General features: G+C 53.5%; 1 protein-coding gene across 1 annotated transcript; it reads left to right on the top strand.

Annotated features, from left to right (window-relative positions):
- Positions 1–3686: 3686 nt before the first annotated feature.
- Positions 3687–4133, top strand: LOC126013298 (calmodulin-4-like). The gene has a single exon (XM_049776334.1). It carries the CDS (start codon positions 3687–3689, stop codon positions 4131–4133), a length of 447 nt encoding a protein of 148 aa, XP_049632291.1.
- Positions 4134–13161: the final 9028 nt, after the last annotated feature.

Here is a 13161-nt window from a genome sequence, read left to right as displayed (position 1 = left end):
CTTCCTTCCTTCCTTCCTTCCTTCCTTCCTTCCTTCCTTCCTTTCTTTCTTTCTTTCTTTCTTTCTTTCTTTCTTTCTTTCTTTCTTTCTTTCTTTCTCTTTCAGGCAAGGGAGGCACCTTACCTCTAGCACCACCGCCCGGCCCCTCTCTTTCTTTCTCTTTCTCTCTCTTTCTCTCTCTCTCTTTCTCTTCCTTCCTTCCTTCCTTCCTTCCTTCCTTCCTTCCTTCCTTCCTTCCTTCCTTCCTTCCTTCCTTCCTTCCTTCCTTCCTTCCTTTCTTTCTTTCTTTCTTTCTTTCTTTCTTTCTTTCTTTCTTTCTTTCTTTCTTTCTCTTTCTCCTTCCTTCCTTCCTTCCTTCCTTCCTTCCTTCCTTCCTTCCTTCCTTCTCTCCTTCCTTCCTTCCTTCCTTCCTTCCTTCCTTCCTTCCTTCCTTCCTTCCTTCCTTCCTTCCTTCCTTCCTTCCTTCCTTCCTTCCTTCCTTCCTTCCTTCCTTCCTTCCTTCCTTCCTTTCTTTTCTTTCTTTCTTTTCTCTCTCTCTCTCCCCACCCCCTCTCTTGGCCACATCCAGCACTGCTCAGGGGTCCCTCCTGGTTCTATGGTAAGGAATTACTCCTGGCAGGTTTGGGAGACCTCATGGGATGCCAGAGATTGAACCTGGATTGACTGCGTTCAAGACAAACGCCCTCCCTGCTGTGCTTTGGCTCTGAGCCCCAATAAATCATTTTTCTAGCTCTCCAGGAAGCCTGGCCCTGGGTCCTCTCTGTGGCAGCTCCTCTGTGGTGGGAAAGGCCAGAGCATGTGGGAGCAGTGGCCGTGGTGCTCAAGCTGTCTGTGAGGTTGGAGATGTGGCTGTGACTTGAGATCCACACAGAGCCTTGGCTCCAGCTCATCTGGGCTCTGCACTCTGTCAGCTGTAAAGAGGGGGAAATGTGGACCTTAAAGGGACCTCTGAGGACACAAGCTCTCCAGGCCCATCCCTCTGACCAGCAGGAGCAGAAGCACCTTGTCCCACCCAGCCACCTCACTGCCAGGGGCTGCCTTCCTGCCTCCTGCTTCCTCTCTTCTCATCTCCCGGTCACGGTCCCAAATTCTTCTGTCACCAACAACCCTATGAGTCACTGTTCTGCAAATCAGCCTCCTCCTGTTACCCTCCCTCCCTATTACTTCTCCTCTATCAACCCCTGTCACTATCCCCCTCCCATCCCCAGCTCTTCTTCTTTTTGTTTGTTTTTGTTTTTTGGGTCACACCTGGCAGCACTCAGGGGTTACTCCTGGCTCTACTTTCAGAAATCACTCCTGGCAGGCTCAGGGGACTATATGGGATGCCTGGATTCGAACCAGGGTTCTTCTGCCTAAAAGGCAAACACCTTACCTCCATGCTATCTCTCCGGCCTCATCCCCAGTTTGTCTTGTCATGTCTCCTTTCAGCCTCCTGCCACATCCTCTCCTGTCATCATCATCTCCTATCCCCATCATCTCCTCTCAGCATCCTCTCTTGTCACCTTTTTGACCTTCTCTCAGTTTCCTCCTGGCCTCATTTCTTCTTGCTATGTCCCCTGTCATCACCTTCTGCTAAATCTCTTTCTTTCATGTCTCCCTCTGTCTCATCTCCTGTCACATCTCCTGTCACCACCCTCTAGGGTCCCCTAAAGTGTTTCTGGGATTTATCTGCAGGACAGTCACCTGCTACAAACCTCTTGGAGGAGCTGAGGCCTGTGACATGCTTTAGGACCAAATATGTGGCCACTAGGCGTCTGGGTCCCCTTGGTCCTCTCAGAAGCAGCTGGGCCATGTGCCCAGGGAAGGAGCATCAGGCCTGAGGCCCAGCTCAGACTCTCAGAGAGTATAAAGGAGGGCTGAAGGGAAGGTGCTAAGTTGACTCAAAAAAGGCTGAGGCTGAACTCTACCCTGGGGCTCTGTGTCCACAATATTCAGTGTCCTGGGCAGCAGGGAGGCACTTCGTCTGCCTGGATCAGTCAGCTGAGAACCATGAGCCTTGTCTACCTCAGCTCAGGCAGTCCCGGCTGTGGCCATGCAGGCTACAATCAGTCAGAGGAGCCTCCTCTGTTAGGCTCAAGTTCCATCACTTAGATCATGGCAGGGCTGTATCAGTGATCCAGTAGCAGCCCTTGATGTGCCTGTGGTGGCCGCTGTCCCTGTCTCTCAGGCAGTAGCTTTCTAAGATTAGAGGGGCAGATGTAGAGTCTGAGATTTCCAAGGCCATGTCCCACTGATAAGATGCAAGGGAGGGAAGCTGAGATCCAGATTCCCATGGTCCAACCAGGATGGCATCTGCCTGTCACACCCTGTGTATGACCTGCTTGTTGGCTTGGTTGAGAAATAGTTGCCCAATGCCAGACTGAGATAACAATCGAGGGAGAGAACAAGTCAGACCACTAGGGTGTCTGCCCTGGGGTGTCTCCACACTGTCCCTGTGGTGTCTCCATACTGTCCCCGTGATGTCTACCTCTATCCCTGTGTGTCTCCATATTGTCCCTCTGGTGTCTCCACACTGTTTGTCCGGTGTCTTCATACCTGAGCCTGGACTCAGCTGGATCAGGCTTGAAGTCTCGGGCTGATCTCTGGGAATGATGAGATCCCTTAGGAGAAAGATGTGGGTCAAGAACTTTTTAGGGTCCAAGCAAGGCATTGCTGGTTCTTCGCATCTTTGTACGCAGAGGGGACAAAGTGGAGTTTGTAGGGACCCAGGGTCCTGCAAAGCATCACTTCCTACCTTGGGTGTCACAGTCTTGGGTCTGGCCCTGCTGTTTCAAGCACTGGAGCAGGGAACGCTATCTTCTTGCTGGCATTACGGGGTCTTCCCTGAGAGCTAATAAGATTTGGGGACCCCCTGATGAGTTTCCTTCCTAATGTCTCTTTCTCATAGTCAAGCTTCAGGCCAGGTCAGTTTGATGGGTCCAGCCACCTCTGCTCTGAAAGTGTTCAGGCCTTGGCCCATGAGGGCAGGTGACTCGTGTCCCTGAGGCCTCGACAGAATTTCTGATCCACTCCACCTTTCCTGGGGGCTGTGGACAATCTTAGCCCCACAGTAGGAGGCATCACCAGGGAAGGGGCCACAATGGCCGTGGCTGGACCCAAAGCATCCCTGTCCCTTTGTAAGTCAACCATGACCCACTTAGTGACTCTCACCCACAGCTCTGTGGATGGGTCTGAGCATATGTCCACCCTTCCCTAAGGTTGGACATCCTTCCTGGAGTGGGCACCATGGTGTCCAGGGTGCTCACAGATCTGCCCACTGGATTTTCCCACTTGTCCAGGGCAGCCTGAGGGATGAGGGGCCCCAAGTGTCCCCCTCCTCCCTGGACTCTGCCGTTGTCTATAGATCCAACTTTGGGTTGGGTCTTGGTGAGCAGGTGTCCTGATGGCCTGCAGACCTGGAGGGCGGGTCTGTCCCTTCCTGGTCCCCATCCAGTCACCTCCATTCCTGCATTTCTGGTCGGCAGCTGGCACCCCTCCCTGGGAGGAGGCTTTTGCCCCAGGACATGAGGAGGGTGGGGACCCTTTCTCCTCCCTCTGCTCCTGCTGCAGAAAAGAGGGGGAGACCTCAGCACCAGGCACAGTCAGCCCTGGCATCCAGACACTTGAAGCCTCACCTTCCCACACTGCTCCAAGTCTCTGCATTGTTGCTGCTGAGCTTGGGTGCATTTGTGACAAGTGCCGCCACCATGAGTGAGGAGCTACCCAAAGAGCAAGTGGCTGAGCTGCACGAGGCCTTCGACAGGTGTGACACAGACAAGGATGGCAAGATCAGCCTGCAGGAGCTGGATGCTGTCATGAAGGCGCTGGGCAAGAAGCTGTCGGAGGAAGAGCTGAAGATGCTCATTGCCAGGGTGGACAAGGACGGCGATGGATATATCAGCTTCCCCGAGTTCCTGGAAGTCGTGACCAAGAAGATGAAGGGCGGCAGTGAGGCTGAGATGCTGCAGGTCTTCCAGGCCTTCGACTCCAACAATGATGGCCACATCAGTGTGGACGAGCTCAAGCAGGGCATGGCCAAGCTGGGCTCACCGCTGGCACCCCAGGAAGTGGAGCTCATGATTCGTGAGGCCGACCTGGACAAGGACGGTCAGGTCAGCTATGAGGAGTTTATGAAGGTCCTGTCGCAGAAGTGATGGCCCTGCTGGACCCCGGGTCTCGGCCGTGGGGCTTTGCAGAGCCCCGTCTGTCTGGGAGGCTGGACAGCAGCGGGTTGCTCTGAGCACCGCCGAACTGTGGGGGAATAAAGAAAAGTGAGTGTCACTGTGGTGCTGGAGCTGCTGTTTGTGTTGTTTTGGGGGCTTGGCAGGTTTTGGGGGACGTGCTACCCTGGTTCTTGGTCTGGTTTGCTAGGCTCTGGGTCAGGGCTGGAGTGGGAGCTGGGTCAGGGCTATACACAGTGAAACTTGCAGCATTGGTTTTGGGGGACAAACGTCAGCTGAGCTGCTAGGGGTGACTCGCTTTGTCCTGGAGTGGGTGCCTGTCAGAGGACCCTGCAGTCTGCCTGGGCAGGTCACAGGGCAGAGAGAAGAACATGGGCTCTCTTTTCGATCTTGTCCCCCCCTTTTCGATCTTCTGCACTGCCCCAACTCCCACATATCCATGAGTGCCCATGCCCCACTGATTGGGGTCTCCCCATGCCACTGTAGGATGCAGGACCACCCTGTCAGGAGGGGGTGGTGCCAACTTGCGTTGTGGGGTTCAATCTGCACCTTCCCCTGCTGAGGGGTGTGCGTTGGCCCTGAGTTTGTATGTGTACATAAGCATGTGTTTACATGTACGTAAGCACATGTATTCACATGAGCATGCATATAGCAAGGCGTGGCCATGTGTTTGCACATATATGTCTCTGTGTATGACTGTGTGCATGTGTCTATGTGTGTATATGTATGCGTGTCGCTTTGTGCTGTGTGTGTGTGTGTGCTCAGCTCTGTCTAAAGGTAAGATAGATACTCTGAGCACTGAGCTTACTGAGTAGGGAAGGGACAATTGGGGCACCCCAATGACAGGGCCAGATGGGGGTCCTGGGAGAGCAGGACTGACCTGGGGTTGGGCAGAGGGATGAGCCGAAGGGAAGGAGAACTGGGGCTTCTCCCTAGAGCCTCTTGATGGGGGGTACATTCTGGGAGCCTGAAGGTCTGGGGGCGTGGTCCTCTTGTTGTCTGGTGACTCCTATTAAATGTCAGCTGTAGTCCCTGTGCCAACCCCCACCCTTGCCCGACTCACAGCCCTGGGGGGCAGAGCAGCCCCTTGAATGTAGGGCTCAATTTGTCCACTTTACAGACTCACTCCAAGGTGCTTTGGCCCAGCTGAGAAGGCTCCTGTGGGTTCACTCAGCTATTCTTGTGCCCCTGCCCCAATCCACATGCTCCCACCAACACCTGCTCTCTGCCCTGCACTTTATGCTCTGGCCCAGTTCCGACTGTGAGCCAATGCCCTGCCTGAGCTTCCAGTGGGTCAAGGCAGCACCCTCCGGGGTCTGCTGGTCCTGCCCCGAGCATCAGATGGGCTCGCCGGCCCAGCCAATGGCAATCTGCATGCTGTGGGCATTGGGGATAGGCTCAGTGTCTGGAGTGAAAGCCACAAGGGAATGCTTTTGTGTCTGCACAGATCAGAACTGGCAGGGACTAGAGAGCTAAGGGCAGGGGCTGGGCAGGTGTCTGGGAGCTTTGGGGAAACAGGAATTCAAAGATCTGTGGATACGCCGAGAAACAGTCAGCAGCAAGGTGAGTCCAGATGATCTGCTCTATTTTTCCTACTGGACATGAAACACTGACATCTAGGAGGGTCTGAATTCTCAACACAACCACCCATCCCTGGCCCTAGCCCACTAAGTCCTGGTTTCCAGTTGTCTCCCTCCAGGGCCAGTCAGCCAAAATCCTTATCAAATTCTTTCTCCTCTGGGAAGTGTCCCATTACCAGGGGACCACAAGAAGGATGACAGTTCTCACCAAGGCCCACCTAATGCTGTTGGCCTCTGGGAACCTCTGAATGTCAGATCAGCAGCAAAGCCACCAAGGCTTTCCTTAAGGCATGACTCACCGGGCTGTTCCTGCTCTTCTGTGTCAACTCAGGAGGAGGAGGGAAGGGAGGGACTTGAGGAGGGAAGGTGACTCCATTTAGGGGCAGTGTGCTACTGATTTATGGCCTGCATGGAAGGAGCTCAACCATGTCTGCCAGCTTGAGGAAGGGGGTATTGGTGGAATCAGCCAGCCCAAGTGAGGAGGCTGGTAATATTAGTCAGCCTGAGGGAAGGGATCTAGTGGCATTTAACCCATGGGCACTCAGTGTGGGGCAATTCTACTTACATGGAAGCAAGTACCCTCCTCCACTGCTCTCATGACCCATTTCTTGAGACCCCAGTGTAGACCTGTCAAATCCCCACTAGATGATATTGGGTGAGTCCCAGGGGTCTGGCTTCTGGGGGCCATCACAGGCTTTTGAGCTAGCGCTGCCCTGCCTGCAACCTGAGAGTTGTCAAGGCACTCCAGATCCTCAGGACATGCTGGAAGGATACCCCTGTCTATTTTCTCCAACACCAGGCTAATGTCCTAGTTTTGAGTTTGGGGTGATGAGCAGCCCACCCCCCACCTCTGCAGAGGGTGTGAATGCCTTTGCCTGCTTTTGCTGAGGGGCCCCTGCACCCACCTGACACTCACCATCCTAGGGGCCTCTGGCTCCCCATGGCAGCCTACACTTCCCTTAGCTGGGGCCATCTCAGCTCAGTTCCTGACACCCAGTTCTGGTTGCACTCTGATTCTGAAGACTTGGAGAACCCAGAACAGGCCTCATGGGTCTGGGGGTTTGGCCTTCAGCTGCCCTGATCACCCCCTCCTGTTAAAACCCCTTTGTTGGTTTCTGCCAAGGCTGACCATCTTTGGGGCACTTTTTGGTGCCAAGGCTAATAAATCAAGGTTGTAGAACAAGGATGCAAATGGCCCTGAAACCCAGGACACATCAGATGCCCTACACCCAGTCCTGCACTGGCCTCATTGGGCAGATTGGCACAGCACAGGAGTTGAAGGAGTGGCCCTGCAGTGCCTGGATCCATGAGCAGAGACTTGGTTGCACAGTGGATTCTGAGTAATCAGAACAGACAGTGCCCTGCTTGGTGACCTGCCAGTCCAAGTACCCACTTGCCACCCAGAGGTACCAGATACCAGGAACTGCTGTTGGGGAACTTGTCCTGCTGTTGGGTAAATGCCTGACCTAGTGGAAGTGAAATCTCAGAAAAATGTGCTAGTCAGTAGGTTTGAGGAACTATGGTCATGAGAGTGTGGCAGAGGTGCTAATGATGATGACAGCGACTTAGTGATATCACCCACCCACCATCCATCCATCTATTCATCTACAAATCTATCTACATATCCACTCACTGACCACCCATCCATCCACCCACTCATACAACATTTATCCATACATCATTTACCTACCTATCCATCAATCCATCCTTCCATCCCTCCATCCACCCACCTCCCCATCTATTAATATACTACATATTCATTGTTGTACCTTCTGACTATCCATCCATCAATTCAATAATCTATTCATACATTATACATCCACTGACCACCCATCTGATCTGACCCTCCACCCACCCACCCACTCTTCATCCCCTCACCCATGCTCCATCCCTCCAACTGCCCACCTATCCAACCATCCTTCCATCATTAACCCACCCATCCATTCATCCACACACCATCCATTCCTCACTCCTTCCTTCCCTCCCTCTCTCCTTCCCTTCCTTCATCCATCCATTCATCTACCCATTCACCTACTCATCCATTTATATATTTTCATATTCATACTTGTACCCATCTGCCCACTCATTCATCCACTTGCCTATCCCCCGCCAGCTATCAATTCACCCATTTACTCATCCATCTACTCACTCAGCTCTCACATATTAATCCACCTCCCTCATTCATCCATTGACTCACCTACTGAGGCACCCATTCATCTATCCATGGAGTCACCCATCCACCCACACCAATCTACCCATGCCTCCATCCACATTATATCTTCCAGAAGACAAGGATTATGGAAGCTTCTAGATCAGAGGAGCTACATGGCCAATGTATTAAAGGGAAATACTCTGGGCAGGATAAACAGGAGCTGAAAGTCAGCCTAGAGAGGATGAAATCTATAGCCATACTTTCAGAACTTCATAGGGAAGAGATAGCACAAGGTTTAAGTCACTTGCCTCTTATGCTGCTACCCTAGTTTTATCCTCGGCTCCTCATCTGGTTGTGTGTGACTTCAGGAGTGACTTCTGAGCACAGAGCTCGGGGTGATCTAATAGTCTCCAAACAATCTACATTCAGTGTTTCAGACCCTAGGTCCTGGGGAATCTTTGCTACCCCCACATCTTTTTTTTTTTTTTTTTTTTTTTGGTTTTTGGGCCACACCCGGCGTTGCTCAGGGGTTACTCCTGGCTGTCTGCTCAGAAATAGCTCCTGGCAGGCACGGGGGACCATATGGGACACCAGGATTCGAACCAACTACCTTTGGTCCTGGAGTGGCTGCTTGCAAGGCAAACGCCGCTGTGCTATCTCTCCGGGCCCAACCCCCACATCTTTGAGCACAAGGTCACCTCTAGGAAAAGACCAAAGAGTAGAGCTCTGGGACATGACACAGACTGTCTTGTCAGCACCTGTCAGTGTCTACAGGCCTAGAGAGCCTAGGACCTGAGCTGGTGACTGGGTTTCTCCAGAGACTCTGCAGGATACTTTGAGGGCTGATCCATGTCCCCATGGATGTCTCTGTCTTGGCCTCCCCCACCAGAGTGTCTTTCCGGAGGGGACAAGCTGGGGCCTAGTGCTTTCCCTCTGTGAGGCAGAGGCTTTCCTGTTGGGACCCGGGTGGTACGATGGTACGAGCTTGCAGCAGGCAGCAGGTGGCCCTGCCTTATCTCTCCTACCAGCTGTTCCTGGTGACAGATCGCATCGGGTTTTTCCAAGCTCAGCCTCTGCGGCGTGTGCTGATTGTTCCAGAGCCCCGAGGAAACAGGGGCTTCAGCTGGGCAGGTGCCAGAGTGTCCCGCAGTGCCACAGAGACAGACGGGCTGGGTTTCTTGCGAGATCAGGGCCAGGCTTGTTCCCGGGAGCGCCTGTCAAACTGCATGACTGGGCTGGTATCTTTGGGACACCATGTCCTGACATCATTGTCCAAAAAAGACTCAGTGTGTGTGAGTGGGAGGGAGAGGACTCCCCAGGATTCCAGAGGGGTACAGGGAGAATGCAGGCCAGTGGGGTCTCTCTCTCTACTCTGGTCCTGAGCTCTTCTACCCTTGAGTTCCCTGACACTCATGAAGCCTGCCATAGATACCCCTGGAGGGAAGAATGTGAATGTGTGTGTGTGTGTGTGTGTGTGTGTGTGTGTGTGTGTGTGTGTGGACTGTGGTATATGTGGGCCAGCTGTGTCTGTGATGTGTGTGAGTCTGTGTGTCTGATAGTGTCTGCATGTCTCTGTGTTTGTGTGCATGTTTGTGGGTTTGTCTCTGTGTGTGTGTTTCTGTGTGTGACTGGTTGTATGTCTACATGTCTGTGTGGGCACATGCACACCTGTGTTTTGTGCATGTGTGAGTACAAAACTGGGGTGTACCAAGCGAGGTACATGGCACCCAAGCCCTCTGTCCTGATCCTTGCTGATGGTGTGGCTGAATCTTTGTCTGATCTCCTTGAACCACCAAATCTATGCCCAAGTTTGGCCTTGCACAGTGAGGCCAAGGTTGTGTGTGGGCAAGAGGGAGACATGGTGGGGCAGGGGCACTTGTTCTGTATTGCTGAGTCTAGACCCAGGGCTCAGCCTGTCACTGCTTGAGACACTGAGCCAAGCTCTACTGTGAAACCAGAGTTGAGCAAGGCTGAGCTTGGAGACCAGCATGTCCCATTCTACCACGAGTGGAAAGCAGGGACAAAGGGGCCTGTGGTGGCCACTCCCTTGGCCCTGAACACTTTGATTTTCCTTCTGAGGCGTCATCTCCTGATTGGTGCCCCAGATTTGCTGTACATTCATGGGTCCTTAGGCTCCACTAGGCCACCATTCACAGTCTGACTGCCTAGTTCAACCGGGACTGGTTTGTTGCTGCCCAGAAAATTGCATAAAGAGCCACAGCTTCAGACAAGACAAACATGATTGCCTCACCATTTCCAGGGCAGTCGATGCTGTAGTTCCGGTACAGCAACTCTTGGGGTCGAGGGTCAATGGAGGTGCCAGCTGGGCCCCACTTCTGTGGCAGGGTCGCTGCCCATCCTGGAACATGGGCACTAGTGGTTTGTGTGGCCCCAGATTAGGGGCTTGTGGAGAGTAGGCAGAGAGCTCAAGAGTGGCCTTGTAACTCCCTGTTCTGTTGGTCTATTTCCTTGCACTCCAGGGAGGGACAGCAGGTGTCTGTAGCCCTGCTCTGGCCACATGGAACCGACTTAGACTTTCTGGCTTTTATGGAAGGTGCTTATCAGAGGTTAGAGAGGAAGGCTGGCTCTACTGGTTGAGCTCCATGCCCTGGCTCTCTTGGGAAAACCCACAGGGCCTAGCTGATGTGGAATAGATTGCTGAGTGTGATAGAACCTTCTGGGCTAATCTGAGTTTCAAAAAACACAGGTACGGGGTACAGGTGGGGCAGCTGCGGGGGGGGGGGGCAATTGTGTGAGCAAAAGGTGCAAAGTTGGGGGCTCAGGTGCTGAGCTCTGCTTGGGTCAGGCGCCCCCTCCTCCAGCGGGACTTTAGAAACTTCCGGAAGCCATGGAAAGTTCCACACAGGTTGCTCAGTACTGCACTTGTCTGTTCCTGCCAGAGAAGCTCATGGAAAGTTCTTGGTGTTCCAGGGTGGAGGTGGAGGGTCGTTGTCCACCTAGCATGGGGAGAGGGTCCTCAGAGGGGTACAGCAGGACTGTGGGCCAGACCCATGGGGCACTGCCCGGGAACAGGAAGCAGGAGACACAATGAAGAGAAAAGAAAGCCCCAACCTGGTTCCTTCCTAGAGGCGATGCCCTCTGCCTCTCCCTGCTCCTGCTCTCCAGAACCGCACAGGACTCTGGGTGTTGGGTGAGGAGTGTGGCTGGGATGGGCCGAGCTCAGGCCTGGCCTTGGCCCAGCATGGGGGAGCTCAGGCCTGTAACAGGGGAGTGCTGGCGGGGAGACAGGCAGGCCAGGCCCAGCGTTGGCAGAGGTGAGTGATGGTAGATAAGAGTTTCCAGTCCCGGAGCAGTTTCCAGGGGGTGGGTGCAGCCAGCCTCGCCCTTCCCTGGCTCACAGCAGGAGCCACAGAGAGGACAAGCCAGCACGGCTTAATGCCCTGCACAGCGGCCTGGCTCTGATCTGTGGAGGGGCGGGAGACAACTCAAGTCCCAAACGGCCTGTCCCCGTCCAGCTGCTCCACTGCCACCAGAGGACAGTGACAGTGGAAGCCAAAGGGTCACACTCTTGGGTGAGACATTGGTTGGAACAGTCATGCAACGTCCCTGCAAACCAGTTCCAGGGCCCCAAGTTCCCTCTGCTGAAGTTCTCAGGCTCCTTCTGGTGTATGGTTCTGCTGGTTCCATACTGTTGATTTGAGGGGCAACCCCACTGCCCTTTCACTCAATACTGTGATTTTTTAAGTTCCTCTGTGTCTGCTCAGGCCCAGGTGCTCCCTCATTGCTTGCCCTGCCTAATATCCTGATGTGGGGAGAACCCCCCCAAGATTCCTGGCAGTCTCTCCAGCTGGCGAGTGGTGCATGTTGGCTGCATTGAATCATTCTACAGCAGCCACAGCATTTTGCATTCCCACCCCCATGACTTTTGGTTTCCCAGAGCAATCAGCTCAGCATTTGGGGTTGGTGTTCCTAACCATGCCTGTTCTCCGAGAGATGGTGGGCTCACCCCCCAATTCTATTCACGCTCATGATACGCATGACACAATGTCTGTTCAGAATTTGGCCACCCTGTGACTCGTGTTTGCTGTTCCTGACTCTTCCTGCAGTCCCTCGCTCTGAGAAAGGTGGCTTCCTTACGAGTGGACCTAGCAAAGGGTGCTGGGCAAATGGGGCTGTAGGGGAGAGGTCAGAGTTGAAGGGGTCATGGGAGTGGATCAGATTGCCCGAGATCCAACCTGTGGCTTCCCAACACTTCCAAGTTGACAATGAATGACAGGACTTGGGGATGGGCTTTGGAGGAGGCAATGTTCCTTTCCAGAAGAAAGCCAGGGTTAGTTAGAGCACTAGAGGCAGAAGTCACTTCCCTCAGTGAACGCTGGGGTGACAGGGAAGAGCAGGGCCAGCAGGTGGTCTGGGCAGAACCCTGGGGTACAGGCATGCTGAATTCCACAGAAGCCAGTGGGGCCAAAGGGGCAGAGTGAAGAGGGGAGAGGCAATGGGGCACTTCCACTGCACAAACAGGAACAACCAGGGAATCCTGGAGGAGGTGCCACAGCAGGCTGGCCCGGCCCTGGGAGGGGAGGCTAGAGGTCAAGAGTGTGAAGCTGGGACTGGAGAGACAGCAAAGAGGTAGTGTTTGCTTTGCATGCAGCTGACCTGGGACAGACCCGGGTTTGATTCCTGGCTTCCCATATGGTCTCTCGAGCCTGCCAGGAGTGATTTCTGACTACAGAGCCAGAGTAATCCCTGAGCATCGCTGGGTGTTGTGGGTGATTGGTTTGTGACCCCCAAACCAAAATAAGTAAATAAAGTGTATGTATTAGATAAATTAAAAAAAAAAAGTGTTGAAGCTGCCTCAAGAGACCCCAGGATTCAAATGATGAGTTATTTTGCTATAAACTTTCCCAGCCAGTCAGGCAAGGCCTCTGTGTCCAATCACGCTCCTTCCTTTTTTTTTTTTTTTTTGTTTTTGAACCACACCCGGCGGTACTCAGGGGTTACTCCTGGCTGTCTGCTCAGAAATAGCTCCTGGCAGGCACGGGGGACCATATGGGACACGGGGATTCGAACCAACCACCTCTGGTCCTGGATCGGCTGCTTGCAAGGCAAACGCCGCCGCTGTGCTATCTCTCCGGGCTCAGCTCCTTCCTAAGTGTAGTAAGGCTCACAAAAAGTGACCTCATTACTCTTTCTCGAATTCAACTATGAGTCTCAAGCACTGTGATAACACCACCTCCAGGTCTGCCACACTGCAACTCCAGGTAAATGTTCGCCACCATCCACCCAGACAAGAAACACTTAGGGGAGG

This window comes from Suncus etruscus, chromosome 7 (assembly GCF_024139225.1).
Source record: "Suncus etruscus isolate mSunEtr1 chromosome 7, mSunEtr1.pri.cur, whole genome shotgun sequence".
NCBI classification, from domain to species: domain Eukaryota; kingdom Metazoa; phylum Chordata; class Mammalia; order Eulipotyphla; family Soricidae; genus Suncus; species Suncus etruscus.
The sequence above is the reverse complement of the archived record's forward strand: the minus strand, read 5'-3'. Positions and strand labels throughout refer to the sequence as shown.